Source organism: Ips typographus, linkage group LG14, assembly GCF_016097725.1.
Source record: "Ips typographus isolate SLU linkage group LG14, UJ_Ityp_2.0, whole genome shotgun sequence".
Taxonomy (NCBI): domain Eukaryota; kingdom Metazoa; phylum Arthropoda; class Insecta; order Coleoptera; family Curculionidae; genus Ips; species Ips typographus.
In genome coordinates, this window is record NC_138435.1 from 1,423,675 (window position 1) to 1,443,586 (window position 19,912).

At 36.0% G+C, this 19,912-nt stretch overlaps 1 protein-coding gene and 1 long non-coding RNA gene across 9 annotated transcripts in view; both read left to right on the top strand.

Annotated features, from left to right (window-relative positions):
- LOC145737944 (putative nuclear hormone receptor HR3) overlaps nt 1-18,491 on the top strand; it is a 49,772-nt gene extending 31,281 nt beyond the window's left edge. For 2 of the 8 annotated variants that reach the window (XM_081992788.1, XM_081992789.1), the window contains exons 3-12: nt 5,849-6,076; nt 8,062-8,230; nt 10,835-11,025; nt 11,103-11,257; nt 12,286-12,454; nt 12,556-12,832; nt 14,104-14,324; nt 14,401-14,569; nt 14,829-14,975; nt 15,031-18,491. In XM_081992788.1, coding sequence (XP_081848914.1) covers nt 5,849-6,076; nt 8,062-8,230; nt 10,835-11,025; nt 11,103-11,257; nt 12,286-12,454; nt 12,556-12,832; nt 14,104-14,324; nt 14,401-14,569; nt 14,829-14,934 — 1,685 coding nt within the window. In that variant the 3' untranslated portion in view covers nt 14,935-14,975; nt 15,031-18,491. Of the gene's footprint in view, nt 1-1,237; nt 4,401-5,848; nt 6,077-8,061; nt 8,231-10,834; nt 11,026-11,102; nt 11,258-12,285; nt 12,455-12,555; nt 12,833-14,103; nt 14,325-14,400; nt 14,570-14,828; nt 14,976-15,030 lie in introns of those variants that run through there. The other 6 variants (XM_081992785.1, XM_081992786.1, XM_081992787.1 and 3 more) reach the window with 6 other exon arrangements.
- Nucleotides 8,394-10,020, top strand: LOC145737967 (uncharacterized). The gene is made up of 3 exons (XR_014180537.1): nt 8,394-9,454; nt 9,503-9,642; nt 9,706-10,020. It is a non-coding gene; the product is annotated as an uncharacterized LOC145737967 (long non-coding RNA).
- Nucleotides 18,492-19,912: the final 1,421 nt, after the last annotated feature.

The window sequence follows — 19,912 nt, forward strand, 5'->3', positions numbered from 1 at the left end:
GGTCGTTTACCTCCGTAAATGTGATAAATCACGTTTCTCCCGGGAATGTTCTGTTTCCCTTATGATTAGGGCATCATCAGGGTTTTAATTGATTGTTGCGCAATTTTTTTTAAGCCAGGAAATTCTGGTTGTTTTCGCAAAAGGTGAACAAACTCCCAAATTATGCTCGGTTAGTGTCAGTGACACCTTTAGGATTGGTTGCGGACCTACCCGAACTTTTGACCGATTATATTAATAGCGTTTTCGTGTTTTTTTTTATTTTTACCTCCAGAAAAAACGGTTTGTTCTTGTCTAATTAGGTTGGAAGCAATCAATTTTAGGGTACTCACACTAGTGTCTTCTCTGGTAATTTTTACTGCACGTTCCCAATTTTACTAAAACTAAATTCATGTTTTAGCTATGTTTTGTGAAAATTTCAGCCTTCGCGGACACGTGACACCTTTCAGACACGTCCCAACTGTCAAACGTTAACGTAAAGTGGCCAGGCATGTACTGTCAGGAAATTTGACAGTTCCACTGTTTGACAGCTTTAGGATGATATGATGTAATCACGTGACCACCAATAAACCTACAAAACAGTCAAAAGTCAATCGAAAATCTAAAACAGACTTTTCTACTTGTCCTACCACATTGAAAAAGGGTATTTTACAAATTTTTTAGTCGCAATCTGAGAGATGTCAGTTGGAAACAACGCCTTGCGTCACGTGATAACGCTCAAATACGTCACAACTGTCAAAAATCACTCACTACGTAACGTGACTGAAATGTATTTTTTACTGTTAAGATTAATTGCCTTATGGACTGAAAGTTGAAATGTCAATGTATATGACATGTGACACCTGTCAAACACGTCAAAACTTTAACTTAACTAAGCATAGGACTTAAAAAAAAGGTGTTTAGTGCACTCAGTCACCTTGTAAACTCCTTAAGGAGGCCCTTAAAGGCAAAAACACCTAATACAATCTTGTAGAGGATTAAATTTTCTACAAATTTCCTTATTTACACTTTTTTTTATCTATTCAAATAACGGAAATGGAATTAATCAGAGTTTAAAAAATCTTTTTTGTCGGAAGAATCCACTAACAACGGCAACACCGCTTTAATATATAGTCATACGGCTTATACAGCTTGAAAGGTGAACGAACCCGCTTACTCAAAAGCGCGGGGGAGGGGGGACGACTACGTCACGGCGACGCGTCACGTTACGCGTCAGACAGTGATGGCGCTACTGGCGGTACGCGTCAGACAAAGATGGCGCTACGAAGCCGGTCGTAGCCGGTGTCTCTCTTATTACTACACAACACAGATACGCGGACAATTTGCTAGGGCACACTTTACGTGAAAAAAAAAACAAAATGCGTGCGGTAAAACCGCGTTTACAGCACGGTCGAGTGTTTTTTTTTCAGTGCAAAAAAAGTGAAAGTGTGACCAAATTTAAGTGCGGAAGTGTTTTTTTTTCTACCAACCAGTAGATCCACCATTTTGTTTTTTTTACAGTAATTTCAACTAATTACAGTGCTGTCAACCACCCCTTACAAACACGTGACACTTTCGTGCAGTATACCCCCATTTACACCACACTAAAAAATATTAACACTATAACTATATACATATACCTATATAAAGCACTGTAGGTATACATATGTAAGTACAGTGATATATAAAAACACACAGAAAGTTTATTGTTATCAGTGATTTGGGTGTAATCGGTCATTAACCCCACTTTTTCTATTTATTTTTTTCTAAAGAAAAAAATGGGCTGATACGCCCCTGTTTTCCAGGCAATTTAATTTTTTTAAGGAAAAGTCTGCCAGAATAGACTCTACATTGAAATATTCGGGTTGTAAAGTGAATAACCCCGAGTTCAATGGCTTTTGAACCGCGCCTCCATACGGAACTATTCTTCCCGAAAAAACCAGTGCCGTATTCAGCTTATTTTCACTTTTTTTATAATTAATGAATAGAAACTACTTTTATTAAAAGAATATTAAATGACTGTCAAAATCACACTTTACAGTATACTTTTTTTGACAGTCAACTGTCATTTTGCTGTCAGAATAGTAAGGGTCTATTTCAACTTTGTTAGTAACTGTCCAAGTCTTGATTTTACCAATTTCAGCATTTTGTATAATTTTAATTAAATCTTCAATTTCATCATTCCATCGATTTCAGCAACTAAAATCATCAGTCATTTTGAGTAGTTGCAATGTCGATTTTAATGTCTTCAGATAGTCAAAAATTGAGTCTGTGAGCTTAATTACTGCTCAGAAGCTTTCTTTATTTCTTCAAATTGTCAAAATTAACTTGGTAAGCTTCATTATTGTCTTGAAGCTCTCTTATTGTCTTAAGATTCTTAGAATTGATGTTTGAAACGTTTTACTATAGTTAGTTTGTTAAAATTTGACGTTTAAAATGTTCTTAGGGTCTTAAAGCACTTTTACTGTCTTCAGAATGTTAAATAAAAATTATGCCAATCTTTGTTACTGTCTTTGAAAGTTTTATGAGTGCCTTGAAGCTCTTTTTATAGTCTTAAAATTGTCATAATTGTTCTGGTAAGTTTAAATCGAGGTTTAAATACTGTCTTGTTTAATTGATGTTCAAAACAGTTGGTTTGTCAAAATTTAATGATAAAACTCCTTTTGTTGTTTTGAAGCTCTTTTACTGTATAAGAACGTGAAAACTGAATTTGTGGTGAATTTTCAAAGTTTCAGTTCAAAGTGGTAAACGTGGTTTTGGTCTCTCTGTAAATAGGGTCACGCGGTGCACCAATATGGTGCACACGGTCGTTAACGTGTTAGGTTAGGTTAAGGCATTCCCGAAAAAAAAAAAACAATAACTTTAATTGATTAGTAAGGTTAAGGAGGATTGCACAATGATTTCTAAAAAAGCCATTGACCCGCACTCATCATCTACTGATAAGCGGTGGGAAATCGGTAGAAATTTAATAAATTTTCAAACTTTTGTTAAAAAACAAAACGAATTAGGTAAACTCTGACAAATTCATAACGGATGACGTGTTGAAAAAGGTAAATAAACCGGCACCGAACCAAAAGTTCGATAAACTTTCGAGCTCGAAACTTTTGGCGGTTCATTGACTTTTGTTACTCTCGCCAGCAACTGCGAAATGCGCGCCGCCGCCATTTTTTTGTTTGATAAGAAAACTTGACCGGTTATCTTTCCATTATTATTTTTATTAGCGCTGTTGTCGATTTGCTGCTTATTTCATGCATTTTTAAGTTAAATTCCCTTTTCAAGTCATTTTTCCAATTTTGACGCCAAACACACGAAAATTGACTTGAAAATTTGAAGTTTTCTATTTTTAGGTACATTTTCAAGTGTTATGACTTAAATTCCAACATTTGACCGATTTAAAAACCAAAAATTGTCCCTAAAACAAAAATAAAACCGATTTTGATGAACTGAATCGAAAATATGTAATTTTATGGTGAAAGAAATTTGACGCCCTCTAGCGGCCAAACGGTGTTATCAATCAACTCATGTGGGTATATTTTTAGGACGCCTGAGAGAAGAAACTTTTAATTCCTTTTTCAAGTCAATTTTCCAATTTTGACTTGAGAAAACATACTTTGAAATCATTGCGCCATAACCTTAACCTCACTAATCCATCAAAATTTTGGCGTTTTGTCAGAAATGTCTTAACCTAACCTAACTTAATTCATTCATAATAAAAAAAAAACTAAAGACAGTAATGACGCTTACGAAGTCACTTTTTGGCAATCTGAAGAGAATATGAAAGCTTCAAGACAATAACAGACCTTACAAAGTCAATTTTGACACTGTGAAGGCAAATAGAAAGTTTTAAGGCAGTAACGAAGCTTACGAAGTCACTTTTTGACAATCTGAAGACAGTAAAAGATCTTCAAGACACTTGAAACGTCAAATTTTGGCAAATTAACGAGAGTAGAACAGCTTTTAGATTAAACAAAATGGCGTCCTAGGCCGCCATTTTAAATTTCTCTCATAAAACCTAATTAATTGCGTCATAAGTTTGTGGGGGGTGCATTCTGCTTGTTCAATTTCAACAGGTTTCGCGACACAGCGATGGAGATTGACGTAATTTACGCGGCCCAAAGTGTAAACGTTGCCAAACAGTGTTTTCAGTAATTTAGTGAATTGCGCTCACTCAGACTCAGATCGGGCGATCGTTTCGGACCTGCGCCATGCGCCTCCTGAGGTACAGGGGTCGTTTTTCGTTTTGTGTCAGTGCGACTAGTGAAAAATGGATAATTTTCCCGATTTATTCAATACAAACGATACGTGGGGAGTAGTTAGTGAAAACGGAAGGGATTTGTATAGAGAGACTAGTTCGGTGGATTCGTCCACTCCCCCACCCCAAAATTTGGACTCAGAAGAACGGAAGAATGCTAATTCTATAAGAGGTACCACCCTTTTTGCTTAAAACCCCGAAAAAGGTCCCAAGCGGATCCAAGTCTTGAGAGCTGGCAGGCCACCAGAAGCTTTGAAGCTTCATAAGAAAGTTATCTTATGAATTATGGCCTTGATTTTTGCTTTAACCCTGTAGATTAAGTGTAAATGTTTTCAAATTTATACTCTTCTCACAGAGAGAGCCTCTCACAGATATTACAGTGGTGATGATCGGATAAGCGAACAAAACATTTATATTACTTCTTTGTCTGTGTCACACTAAGTAATTAAAACTACATTACTTTCAGTGTGCCCAAACATTCATTAACATTAACAAAAATAAGTAAAAGTAATACAGAGTTTTAATTATTTTGTACAAATTAAGTAATTAATAAATTTTTAAGTAATTTAAAAGTGTCAACAATTTACAACAAAGCACAATTACTATAAAGAAAGTAATTTAATAAAAATTTAATCACATCATGCTTGTACAGCATTTTCAAGTAATTTAATTACTTTCTGTTACTGAATTTTTCTGTAGTTTAATGCAAAATTTAGGATTATTATTAACACATTACTAATAAATAATTTAAAAATTTCAAGTAATTTAAAATTTTAATTACTTTCGGTCAATTTCTGGTAGGTTTTATTGTTGAATCGTAACGGTCAATCAAATCGCTGGAAAATCACAATAAACATCAAGCAGGCGAATAGTTTATGTATTTCAGTGATAAATGACTTTAATTAATTGTTTAATAAGACTGATTATAACGTTTCAACTGTTTGTTATTACATAAAAGCGCCAACCAGTTCAATAACCTTTTCATTAATGTGGTATTTTACGTGTGAATCGATTATTTGCTTTTCCTAATTAGAATTTGCGACGTTGCCACGTTTAGTTTCTTGGCAAAATGGTGACGGAAAGCGCTCTAAGTAAAGTGATTAAATTACTTACACAAAGTGTCAGAATAAGTAAGCCCAAAGTGTCTAGAATGACATGATAAATAATATTTTTTTTTAATTAAATTACTGTTTTTTAAAATACTTTAGCCGAGGCCATTAATTACTTAATTTGCAAAACTATTATTTAGAATAAAATTAAATTATTTGTTATTGTAAGTAATTAAATTAAATCATTATAGATTTATGGGAGGGTTTTTTACGTCACAACTAATTTCTGGGCTTAAACCGGTTCAAGTCAGTTTGACTACTTCAATTTGACAGCTCATAACTCGGTTATTTTGTCAGTTTGACAGTTAAATTTTTGACAGGTTAATCCTGGATTCACTTATCAAACAGTTCAGTAGCTTTGCGGTTGATATTCAATGAAAATTTAATTGATTTTTGATTGTTTAGTTTGACAGTTTATAACTCCGGTGATTTGACAGCTGGTCTTGTTCGTTCAACTTTAATCTCTTTCTTTGTGTTATTGTTTTTTAGTATTTCTTTTTTCTGTTTGCAGCACAAATAGAGATAATACCATGCAAAGTATGCGGAGACAAAAGCAGTGGCGTGCACTATGGCGTCATCACTTGCGAGGGCTGCAAAGGGTTTTTTCGGCGTTCTCAAAGCTCGGTGGTGAATTATCAATGTCCGAGGAACAAAAATTGCGTCGTAGACAGGGTGAATCGCAATCGGTGTCAGTACTGCCGCCTACAAAAGTGCCTCAGACTGGGTATGAGCCGGGACGGTGAGTACCACTCTGTATATCCGTTATTATGTCAAAAAAAAAAATCAAATTTCACGTCACACTACAAGAATCACTTGACCTGTCTGTCAAACGTCCAAATTTTACAAGGACATTTATCAACCAGCGCCAAAAGGTTCAAAGTTGTCACCCCTTGTATTTTTGGTATTTTATGACCTAAGATTGACGTTTTAGTGTCTGTCAAACGACACGATTCTTAGTTGACATTTGAATTTTTTGTGACTTGACTTCAATATTTAGTAGTCTTTCCAGTGTGCTTTAAAAGAGCAAGTCAAATCTGAACAAACTTTATGAAAATGTCATGTTTTTGAACAGTTGTGACTGCTGTGATTTACGTCTTAACCGAAAAGTCCTGTCAAAAACGTCATTTTTTGACAGTTTTTGATCGCTCTTTCCATGTTGCCACTTTCTAGGTCACCCTTAATAACTCCGTTATTTGAGGTTCTACGTGGAAAAGTCACTGAAAAATTGTAGTACACAGTGCGAGCTTTCCAAAAATACCCACACTTTACGGCAAAATCTTTAACGGTTCGACCGCTAGAGGGCGCCAAACAAGTGCAATTGACCCACATAAACGTACAACCATAACTGTACAGGGTGCTGCATTTTCGATGGTCTTACGGGGTACAGAGAAAACGGTAATAGATAGAAAAAAAGTAGCATACGTGTTCCGATCTCTTTTTCCGAGCTGAGATGACTGGCGAACAGTGGGCTGCGCAAACTTCTTTTGTTTCAAAGATACGGGGGGCTTCTGAAAATTGGTCATTTTGAAACCTCCTCTGTATTTCATTTGCTATTAAACTTATCAAAAAAGGAAAAACGGTTTCCGGTAGAACTTTTGACGTAGAATCCAATGGCGTAGTCAGTTTTTTTATATTACGTTTAGTTTCTGACATATGACACTAAATTATATTTTTTTAAATGGAACACCCTATATATTTTTAGTTCATTTAATTCTGTTTATTTTTACCTTTTCAACGGTGTATTACAACATATAAGTTTGTAGAGGTTAATCCTGTTATTTTAAAAAAAGGACCTTTGCTTAGCTAAAAAAAGGCCAATATCTAAAATACCAAACAAAATCCGAAATCATATAAACTAACACATCAGAAAATTAAATATTTTTAATAAATTTTATTAAAAATCTAAGTTACAAACAGTTCTACCGTCACTTTAATAAGAAAAGTGGCCATTTCTATTTTCTACTATTTTTAAGGTAGAAGTTGAAAAAACTGTTTATAAACGATATATAACATGTTAATATGAACATAGCCAAATTTTGTTTCGACTGTGGGTATTTTTATACATATTATTTAGCACTTTTTTGTTAAGGAAACGCTATTTTTCTAATTACCAAGATTAACGTTTACAAACTTATATGTTTTAATACACCGTTGAAAAAGTAAAAATCAACAGAATTAAATGAACTAAAAATATATAGGGTGTTCCATTAAAAAAAATATAACTTACTGTCATATGTCAGAAACTAAACGTAATAGAAAAAAACTGACTACGCCATTGGATTCTACGTCAAAAGTTCTACCGGAAACCGTTGTTCCTTTTTTGATAACTTTAATAGCAAATGAAATACAGAGGAGGTTTCAAAATGACCAATTTTCAAAAGCCCCCCGTATCTTTGAAACAAAAGAAGTTTGCGCAGCCCACTCTTCTCCAGTCATCTCAGCTCAGAAAAAGAGATCAGAACACGTATGCTACTTTTTTTCTATCTATTACCGTTTTCTCTGTACCCCGTAAAACCATCGAAAATGCAGCACCCTGTACATGTTTCACTCAAGTTTATTTGCTCCTAAAACAATATACATTACGCGTACATGCCTATTTTAACCGTAATTGCTTTACACACCGTCCACATCTGTGTGGTTAACTGTGTAAATCATGGGAATAGTGAAACAGCAACAAAAGCCCCTTACGGGAAAGGACAGGATGTAACTTTTTTCTGTTTACAGCTGTAAAATTTGGCCGAATGTCCAAAAAACAACGGGAAAAGGTCGAAGACGAGGTGAGATTCCACCGGGCGCAATTAAGGGCTCAAAGCGATTCTGCGCCTGACAGTTCAGTGTTTGAGCAGCAAACGCCCTCTAGTAGCGATCAGCTGCATCACAGCTACAACGGGGGGTAAGTACTTTTTTCATTACAGGTATATTTTTTTGCCAAAAAGTGAACAGTTTCTGAGATATTTACGGTCAAAGTCCTTTTGCCTTAATTGTCCAAAAAGTAGGTTTCTTTCATATAGGACACCCTGTATATTATCAAATCTGTTGATTCTGCACACCTTGAGCTTCAATTTGACCTAACATGTTCTACAGTGCGTTTTTTTTAACGCGCAACATAGGATTTTACGTGTTAAATTTTTAAGCTTATGTTGGACCATGTTATTTTGGAACTACAGGTATAAAACTTGAAAGATGTGTCTTCAGTACCATGAAGCTTAAGTAAGACCACCAATTCGGTCTAAAAAGTGTTTACAAATTAGCAAAAAGTCATCTTTTTTGGAACATATTTTATCTTTCCATATTCCCTGTATGTATGTTTACCTGCTATCTGCCCTGTCAGTATCAAAAACAACACCTACCATATATACAGGGAGTATAAATCTTTTCGAAAGAAGATGACTTTTTGGTAGTTCGTAAACCCTTTTTAGACCGAATTGGTGGTTGTACTTAAGCTTCAGGGTACTGAAGACACACTTGTCAAGTTTTACACCTGTAGTTCCAAAATAACATGGTCTAACATGGGCTTAAAAATTTAACACGTGAAATCCTATGTTGCGCGTTAAAAAAAACGCACTGTATATAAAAAATGTACAGCAGTATATCGGCCAATGCACGTCATCAGAGAGTTTGACGCTTTGAAAATGCATTCGTATTGCGTAGCGATTAGTTGCAGGCTGTCGCGCTCTCTTTCTCACACGCGCCTTTTCAACGAACGCAGATATAATACGAAGACGACCTTCTTGATCTCGACCGTTTAACGAGTTGTGTCCGCTGTTGCCAGATTGCCTGTTGACGTTGACAGTTTGCTGTTTTTGTTGTGATAGAAAATTGTCTATACTGCTAAGAAGATAAAAAACAACTGCTACTTCTAAGAACTTAAGAATCTTCTATTTTAAATAGGAGGCATTATTTATTGAGCAGTTAATAGTTAATTCGTGCGTTGGTGTGTGTACACATAATAATATTAATTACTATTGTGGTGTTTAAGACTGAGTGAGTTGTGGTTATGTTAATGAACATGGCTTTAGGTAAACAAAGCCAGCAGCTTGTCCCTGCTTTAATATCGTTTTTTGAACCTGAACGAGATCACCGAGGTTCTTTCATCCTTTTGGCTGCTGTGAGAGAAGTACCTAACACAAAAATTATTACATTAGAGTTTTTTGTTTATCAACAGCGGGTTGGACTGTTCCCACAGTGAGCCTTATATCCCAGAAAGTAAAGCCATGCATTTCCTTGAGTTCACCTAAAATAGGTTTATAGGTATACAGGCAGTCCCCACTAATTGAATCTCAATATAGGAGATGTATGAACAAAGTAAGTGGTTTTATTTATTTTATGTCCTGTTCATTATTGTTTTTTGGTGACACTTTTTTGTAGAAGAATCATGGAAAATATTTATCAAAAGTTCAAAAATAAACAAGTCTTTGTTGGTGGATGAAAATGATTGTCTAAAGTGCTTCACAAAGTTGTATGTAAAATATGTGTTTGCAATCATACAGATTTTTAAATTAATTACATAAATAGTATAATAAATTATTAGGTTTCTAAGGTCTAAGGTAACTTTTTAATACAATATGAAATTAAAATAACTAGCTACTTTGATTTTGCTTTTAGAGGCACAACATACAGGTGTGGTAAATCCAAAACCGACCATAGGAAAACCGTGTAACTGACAGAGAAACGTAGGAAATATTGCATGCGTGGGACAAAGACAGAATACGAAAAAAATACCAAGTAGGCCATATTTTCAGTACGCTGTTGCCAAAATCCAATACCAATCCAATACATTTTGTCGACGGTATTGGATTTTGGCAACAACGTACTGAAAATATGGCCTACTTGGTATTTTTTTCGTTTTCTGTCTTTGTCCCACGCATGCAATTATCTACGTTTCTCTGTCAGTTACACGGTTTTCCTATGGTCGGTTTTGGATTTACCACACCTGTATAGTTTTAGCAATTTTCAAAAGGATTAGGGAAGAAACCTCCATATTGACTGATATTGTTATTAAAATAAAAAACTGTGTCAACTTGTATATAAAAAATAAATAAATACAAAATTGATGTAAAGTTCAGGTTTTAATGATAAAAAAAATATCTGGCAAAGCTAAACATCAATGACGTGCATCGGCCGATATAATGCCGAGCCCTATACGGTTTCTGAGATATTGAAAATCAATGTTAGGTTTTTTGTTACAGATCCAGGGTTTCAGTTTTTGACAAATAACTCCCTTCTGAGGCCCTTAAGGACCAAATACTATTCTTGGGTGTTCGTAGGAAATTAAATTCTCTACAACTTTGGTCTCTTAACATTTCTGCGAATTTTGTCAAGTTTGGGGTAAATGAGCCACCTTGCTGCCCCTCAACTTTCTTTTGTAAATATCTCCTTTCTGAGGCTCTTAAGGACAAAATATCATTATGAAGTTTTGGTAGCAAATTAAAATTCTCTACTTTTGTTCCCCTTCCGAATTTTTCCAAATAACCGTGTTTTTTGCACTTTTCTCTAGGTACCCACCCTACAACGACGTGGGGTCCTACACGCCCGCGTATTACCCAGGACAGACCCAAGTGCCTGCCTCCACGATCGGTTATGACATTTCGGCCGACTACGTGGACAGCACGACGGCCTACGATCCTCGTCCCGGCCTGGACGCTCTCAGCGACACCGGCAGCCTCATGGCCAACGTCGTAACTACAGGTCAGTCGATTATTTCGTGCCAGCTTCCACTAACACGCATGTGCATCGGTGAAACTAACCTCAAAATCGTATCTCAGGCACTAACACAACCAATGGTGGTGGGGGTGGTGGTGGTGGAGGAGGTGGAGGGGCGAAAACCTCCTCCACGTCCCTCCCACTATCACCAGAGTCGCGACCGTTTAAACGCATTACGCAAACCAACTCGTCCACCAGTCTATCCGGAGGCACTACGGTTAGTACGATTCCAGAAACTTGAAACGTACCGCAGAATCGTCGGGATCAGAACTGATTGTCTACGTATTGTTGCAGTTTTTTACCACACAACTCTGTAATTCAGTCTGACAGCTGTCAAATTTAGTACAATCACATATCTAACCGTGTTTGACACCTGTCAAAAGTTTGAACATTACATATCCATTTAGACGTTTGCGAGAAATCGACCAATCTCTAGTTGGTGAAATTTTGTAAATTTTAAATGTTTGACTTCTGTCAAGCTTGATAGCTGTTAAAAGTTTGAGTCAAAAATCCGTTGAGATATTCGCTTGCATCTTTGATTAGTAGAAATTTCAGTTTTTGACACTAATCTCAAGTTTGACTGTGTGTAGCTCTTGTCATATTTGAGTGTGACATCTGTTACATTTTGTCGAATTACACTGCGGATTACACAAACACTTTGTAACTGTTGTCACTCTAAAGTGACAGCTGTCAAATTTCACGTGACTACACCAAAACAAAGTTTATAGTTTGAACTGAAACAACAGTTTTCAAAAAATATGATTACTCTCAAACTAGAATGGCTAGCTCAGTACTTTAAACGCTGATTTGTAGCTATACCATCTAGTAATCACAGGAAAAATTGTTATTTTGTTTTGTTAGGAAATCAGGCCAGAGCGGGCCAAGAGGGAAGTAGCTGTCTACTGGAGACAAATCAAAGTTAGTAGCTCTACAAGTTTCAATAAATTACTACGCAAAAACTACTCTACTTGGAGTAGTGCTGTAAACGCTGATTTGTAGCTACACCATTCCGTAATAACAGAAAAAAATTGTACTTTGATCGGTTACCAACTGAGATGGTAGGGAGCCAGCGTACCAAAGGCAAAGCAATGTTCAAAACAGTCTTACTCAAACTTAAAAGAGCACTTTAAGCACTGTTTTATTCCTAAACAGGGTAGTGTCCAGGTTAGGTTAAGCTGGAAAACAATGCAACAATACGTAGAGTTAAGGTGAAAAGGCAAAAACAATCAAAACGATCTAAATCAGGTGATCTCGGTGAAACAAGAGAGCGTAGACGGGCTACAGGTGCCTAGTTACGTGGACAGCACCACGTACGCAAACTCGCCAGTGGGGCAAGGCACGTCAGCCAGACAAGGACAACAACACGTCAGCAATAATGGTGGGGGGGATGAATGTGATCCGGTGGTGTTACCCAGTAAGTTCCACCCTTTCCATTCATCCATTTTGGGAGCTTTTGCATGTTACTAATGTGAAATCAGTGTGATGATGAGTTTGGTTGATTCAATGGCGTTTCAGATCCCAGTCAAATATCGGAACTGTTGTCGAAAACAATATCGGATGCGCACACTCGGACTTGTTTGTATTCGATCGAGCACATCCACGAAATGTTCCGAAAGCCCCACGATCTCACCCGATTGCTCTACTATCAGAATATGGCCCATGAGGAATTGTGGCTGGACTGCGCCCAAAAACTGACCACAATCATCCAGCAGATTATCGAATTTGCCAAGATGGTGCCTGGTTTCATGAAGCTCAGTCAGGACGATCAGATTGTGCTGCTCAAAGCAGGCGAGTATATGCGTTCTAGTGTTCAACAGAGTAAATTAGGTTGTCAGAAGCCTTTGCGAGATCCCTGGACAGGCACAAGTGGATGTTCCCACCAAATGATTGAGTACAGTTGGTTAGGAGGAAGAAAGGACCACCAACCAAAGTCCAAGACAACCAAATTTACTATCCAAAGATTGGTGGACACTGAGAAGTCAGTCAGTGACCATCAATTTTCAGATGGTTCCTTTGGGTGCCTTGGACTTTAAGAATCTCTTTGAATTGTTTTCCTGCCCCACAAATCCAAGAGATTCCTTAAGTACAAGACAACCAACCATTTGAAGATTGATGGACGTTTCAGATGGTAAATTTTCAGTGTCAGACAGATGTTCTTCCTTTTGTTTCTTCTGAGACCCAAAATCGTCCATCTGGTGCTTAGAAGTCCTCTCAGTGTCCATCAATTTTCAGATGATCCCTTTGGTTGTTTTGGACTTGAGAAATCTCTTTGGTTTGTGGTTCTGCCTCCTCTCTACACATTTTTGGGTATCAGGCAAATGTTCTTCCCTTTGTTTCATCTGTCAGAGACCCCAAAATCGTTCATCTGGATCTCAGAAGGGGTTTCTCAGTGTCCACCAATCTTCAGATGATCCCTTTTGTTGCCTTGAACTTAAGAAAGTTCTTTGATTTGTCCCCAATCCATTTCCACACATGAATTATTCACTTTTGACTGTTCATCAAAGGATTCTGACAGTGTCTGGTCCTTTCCACATATCTGGAACTCTTTCTAATACAAGTATTACGGCCATCGTAACCCATTTTCATGGCTGGATAGGTTTGAAGGCTGTCTCTAGCCTCAGAACCTTCTGGGCTGTCTTTTCTAGCCTAAGAAGAGCTCGTGGAAAGCTCAGTTTCAAGTCTCAGTATAGCTTTCCAGCTTGTAGGTTTTCAATTTTCTAGATCTAAAAGCTTTGTTTGACCTTAGAACTTCTCTATTATCTAAGTCACAGGCAAAGCGGATAGTTTTTGGGTCTGGAAATGAGTCTCCAGCTCAAAACCGTGCTCTGAGGTTTCCCAGAGTTCAGTTAACATTCCCTACGTCTGAGTTAATGCATCTAATCCTAGTTTCGTAAGGTTAAAAGTGGTTTCTAGGCTTCAAAACTTCTAACCTATGCTAGCAGGACCGTCACTGTCTTTTTTCTCTTTTTTAGTTTCTTTTTTCCATGGCCTAGATTTTACAATTCTAGCTTGTTTTTGATACAGTCGTAAGACAAATTTAAACCGTATTTCTTCAACAGGAAGTTTCGAATTGGCAATAATCCGAATGTCGCGCTACCTGGACCTGTCCCACAATCGTGTCCTCTACGGCGACACGATGTTGCCCCAAGACGCTTTCTTCACGTCAGACACGGCGGAAATGAAGCTGATCAGTTGCGTGTTCGAAGTGTCCAAAGGACTGGCCGAACTGAAACTGACCGAAACCGAACTGGCTCTGTACTCCGCTTGTGTTCTTCTATCCCCAGGTAGGTTCCATGTGTTTGTTTTTTGAGTGTGCTAGAGAAGGACGGTGCCTGATAACTGGTCTTTTTTCCATTACAGCTGATTCTGTTTTAGATCGGCCAGGACTGAAAGGAATCGCCGAAATTGGACGATTGAATCAGGCCGTTTTGCGAGCGCTTAAATTGGAACTGGACCGGAACCACACCATGCCGATCAAGGGTGATGTGACCGTTTGTGATGCCTTGCTTACTAAAATACCTAATCTAAGGTAAGAACAACATATAAGTTCCAAGTTCGTCCAATTTGAAACATTTTAAGTTTAGTTTGTTGCTCAATTTGGGGCACACTGTATACGAGACGCAAATATCTAAACGAGGATGTTAAAAACTACTCCATTGTCATTTTGACAGTTAGCTTTTGAAATTCTCTTTTCACCACCCTGTATAGCGTTTTTTGAAAAAGTCAATAGTTCAAGAAAGAGAGCAAACGTAACCAATCACCCTGTACCAATGAATTTTCGTTTCTAGGGAAATCAGTATGCTTCACATGGACGCTTTGGGTAAACTGAAGAGATCCGCGCCCCACCTGGACTTCCCTGCCTTGCACAAGGAGCTGTTCAGCGTGGACAGTTGAAAACTTTACCAGCAGCGGCGGACAACCCTGTGTAGCTAACTGTAAGTCCCCGCCAAACCTCCACAACCACAATCGTGACTCATTTTTTCTTTGCAGATTCCTTGATGTATCGGCCTTACACGCATAAATCTAACCTTATTTAAAGTAATTTTAATCGCCTCAACAAGCAGAAAACCGCATGGGACTGTGATAATAAAAAATTGAACCAGGCCCTGGTTTAAAAAAGTACAACTTCTTGTTTGTTGTTGTTTAGGTGGGACCCACCGTTTTGTTATCTCTATACAGTGAGTTTAAATAATGTTTACTGATGAAGGTGCTTTGAGAGTCTCTTTGCGGTTTTCTGCCTTCATTTTGGTTGTTTTTGAAGGTTTCTACACGCCCACAATGTTCGGAAATAGTAAAGACACCCGCTGGTCTGTTGGCGCTAAGTCTGCTCGCTGGACAGTCTCGGTTGTATCCAAACTGCTCATCACACCAACAAATCAGTTTTTAAGGTAATTTCCACGCATTGGAGTGGTTAGGATCAGCCATAAGCAAACTGCTCCTTTACAACTAACAGACCAGTTTATACTTTTTACTCTAGAACCTTAAAGCTCTTGTACGAATATTTAAACTAATAATTAATTCATAATTACGTGAATTTATCAGATATTTATAGAGAAAATCAACAGAAATCACTTTAGTTTTAGTCAAATTAGCTGAACTATTATAATCATTATAGAAGACTGTATCATCCGCTTAACTGACGTGGGTTTTTACTATTTTTGGCGCGTGGTGCTCTTCTTTTTTTCAAGAGTTACTTACGATCTAAATAATTATTATTAAAAAAAAAAAGAATATGGAAACAGAAGAATTATTGTATGTATAAAGAACTTAAATATAGATGATAATATAGAATGGATATTTACGAAGGTTTTCCTTGAACTGATTTTGATTTTCACCACAATCTGGCAACTGTGTGGTCTGTCCTGATTGTTTCCCTTGTTAATTCAGAGTGTTTAAAAGTCCTGGGGAGCTAAGTCTGGATTGCACGGAAGCTCCCTGAAGGGGAAACCAGTCCACAGACATGCTCACATTTTCTTCACTGAATCACCACTTTTAGTGGAATCCTTAAGGAAAATTGCCTCTGACTCTGCTCTTCCACCATGACTGTCCTGAGCTTTTTGACCCCCTAGTATAGCGATTCCTTTCACTCTTCTGGGACATTTTTCCTTCAATTCAGTTCCAAATTAGTCAAATCTTCTCGAAGAGTAGTTTTTTCAGATATTTTATTCAATTTCTTAGACAAGTCTTCTGACTTGGACATTTTTCAATTCCAACATGATAAAAGTGTTTTGCTGGGGTTTTATAACGATTTTAACATGATAATTGTTGCCTTTTAAACGCCCTGACCTATTGCAACATGATAAATTAATGTTTACTGGTTTAAAAACAGTTTTTGCTATTCCAACATGAATAAAAGTGTTTTATAATGTTTTGAACATGCACTAAACGGGAAGATTTCTGATTTTTGGGTTTCCTCAGCTCTGAGTAACTGTCGTTTTTCTCGGTAGCACCCCATGACGGTCTTTAGCCACTAACTCAGATATTTTCAGGACAGACCACAACCACAGAGATTACATAAATACAAAAATTAATTAAAACTATTCTATTTTAGTATCTAAAAAGTATCAGTTTGTTGAAAAAAATTAATTTAGACAACATTATTGTTATTAAGCTGAGTAGAAGAGCTTCTATAAAATAATTAATTATAAAAAATAATAATAATTACGAAATTTCGGCACATATTCACTTAAAATGTGAACAGAAAAAAAAATAAATTAAAAAAAGACTGCAGCGTATATTTATATTATACAATACCGTTTTAGGTTTAAAAAAAATATATTTGGCACCGTTGTATACCCCGTAAACGACAAATTAGTGTAATTTAGCGATTTTTTACAATTTTTAGTCAAAAGAGCCCCTGTACAACGTTTTCTCATTAAAAAAAAACCCACCGGCTTCAGTAATTAGATTATTAGCGGAAATGTATTAACCTTTAAGCTTTGATACCTCACAAGTTGTTCTGTTTTGGTTTTTTTGTGGTCTTTTGGTGGCAAAACCATTAAAATTAGCCTTCAGGACCTTAAAAAGCTTCAAAACACTGAAATATCACTTCCTTTCAGGCAGAAAAGTGCTTAAATACGCTGCTAAACCGAGCAGACGCCAGACAGTGCTAATAGTTCAGGTTTTACGTCATAACTTGGTTATTTTTTAGCTTTCAATAACTTGTAAAAAACCAAATAGTCTTTAGTTGCCAATTTTTCTCCAGGGAGTTTCAAAATGAAGATTTCCTCGGTTACTTTTGGGCTTTCAGCCTGCTGTAAAAATTCAGTGTAATGCTCTTTAAGTTCTCCAACCAACTCTCGCAAAAAACTAAAAGCACCGTTGCCAAATATCTCCAGAAAACTCAAAAATGGTGTCTCTATGTATGTTCGTTTGGCACAGCCAGAGAAGTATGTCCATAACTCGGTTATTTTAGGCTTTTCAGCATGCTGTAAAAACTCACTGTGATCCTTTTTAAGTCCTCTATCCAATAGTTACAAAAAATTGAAAGCGCAGTTGCCAAGTAGCTTCAGAAAATTCAAAAATATAGTCTCTATGTCCATTCTTTTGGCATAACAAAAGAAAATGGTCAGAACTCGGTTGTTTTTGGTCTTTCAGCATGCTGCAAGCACTCACTGTGATCGTTTTTTACCCCCCTATTTAATGATCACAAAATACTGAAAGCGCAGTTGCCTAATTTTCCTAGAAAATTCAAAAATATAGTCCCAATGCCCATTCTTTTGGCATAACAAGAGAAAAATGGTCAGAACTCGGTTGTTTTCTCGGGTTTTTTACTCTCCTTTACTGCTTTAAAGCAATTTTATTTTTGTTGAAATTGACTTTTCTGACTTGTTTGTCTAATTTGACTCTTTTTTACTCGAAATTAATTTAGTCTTGAAGCTATTTTATTATTTTTTTAATTGTCTTGAAGCAAAAAGCTTGTTTATTTTGTCATGAAATCTTCTTACTTTTTAAACTGTTTTGAAGCTTTTTTACTAAGAAGGTTAGAAGCCAACTAACTTTTTAGACTTCCTGGATGTCTTTTTATCTAAAATTTGTGCTTTTGGACTTTTTTTTTACCAAAAAACCACAATTTAATAGAAAATAACTAAAAAAAATTGATCTTTAAATGAATTTTGTGTAACTGTGAAAATTAGCGGTATTTATGCAATTTCTTTAAAAAACAAAATGCCAGCAATTTTTTTTCAGTACCGTTTAAGTTAGGTTAAATGTTGTTTTTGCTTTTACACTTGTAAACAACCGTTAACTGGACCGAAGGCTGAAATTTTCAGGACTGAAGCGGCTAACCAACATTCAGATGTATGCGAAATTTAGGCAAAACCGCCCTTAAGATTCCAAAGCTACAGCAATTACGATATTTCACCCTATTAAGGGAGAAATACCGTAACTGCAATAACTCGGCTCTTTTTACAGTTAGAAGGCTGAAATTTTCAGGATAGCCTTCTAACACCCTCACCGATATAAACGAAACCACCAAAAAACACACTTTAAAAGCCACTAAAAATGGCGGAAAAAACATCACACCAGTCCAGTTTACGGTTGTCCCTCCCTCCAAGACGTAATGTAATATACCTATATAAGCGCCGTTTTTGTATTTGATTTAACCGATCAGCATGTGAAACATGGCTGTGGTGAACTATTCTACAACTTTGCCATATAATGTATTGATAAAGTTGTATAGTAAGGAAAAAGCCCCAGTTTCAGGTTATGTTACAGTGTAAATCAGGGTTTGTGGGTAAAAAAAATGGTAACTTTGTTATATATTATGCAATTCCTTGAATTTTAAGAGAAAAAAAAATGTTTTTGACATTGTACATTTTATTAATTTATTTAGACTTATACGATCATTATGCGCTACTGGTGAACATTTTTTTTAGTGTTTAGATGTTTCTAACCTTATTATTTGTTTATATATTTTATTATTTCTGTTGGTTAAATGTAATTTTTCGTGCAAAAAACAGACAGCTTAGTACTTTTGTTAATATTTTTGTTATATATACAGGGTGTTACAAACTCGATGCATTAGCATTGCTATCTCAGAAACTATAGTTAGTTGATAGAGCTTTAAGTTAAATGGAGACAAAGTTGCGCATTTTATTACTAAATAATTTGGTAAAAAAATATTCATTACAACAAAAACCGAAAAAGTCAAACTTCTATTTTATTTTTTTACCACTTTATTATCGATTATTTTGGAAAACCAATTTGACACCTTCTGGAGGCATTTTTTTTTTATGACATTACATTATTTTTAGACAAGTGTGGCACATTATTAGTTTTGGAATGTCTCTAGCTATTAAAAAACAAAATAAAAAGTCCAGGTCCGTATTTAAAAATTTGTCGAGTTGATGATGGTATCTAAAAAACGAAACGTCGAGGCTGAAAACTAAAACTATTTTCTTGTAGAGCATAAAAAAGGGCGTCTAAAAGGTGCCATTGATTCTCCAAAATAATAAATAATAAAGTGGTAAAAAACTAAAATAGAAAATAGACTTTTTCGGTTTTTGTCGGATATCATCAACTATAGTTTGTGAGATAGCGATGCTAATGCCTCGAATTTGTATAACACCCTGTACAGTAGAATCAATTTTTTTAGTGTGTATTTTTGTATTTTATAATTTTATGTAATAAGTTTTTTTTTTAAATTAAGTAATAAAAGTGAAAGTTTTACAACAGCAAAAACCATACATAATATAACAAAAATATTTACGAATTAATTGTTTCCCAGCACCAGTAGAAATTATATATATATTTTTTTGTATTACCTAAAAGGAAGTTCGTTTTTGTTGCTTTTTGTCCTAAAACCAGTGGAAATATAGATAACCCCCCCATTTTTTAAATTTTTTTGAAAAATGAAAAATTTTATAGTGTG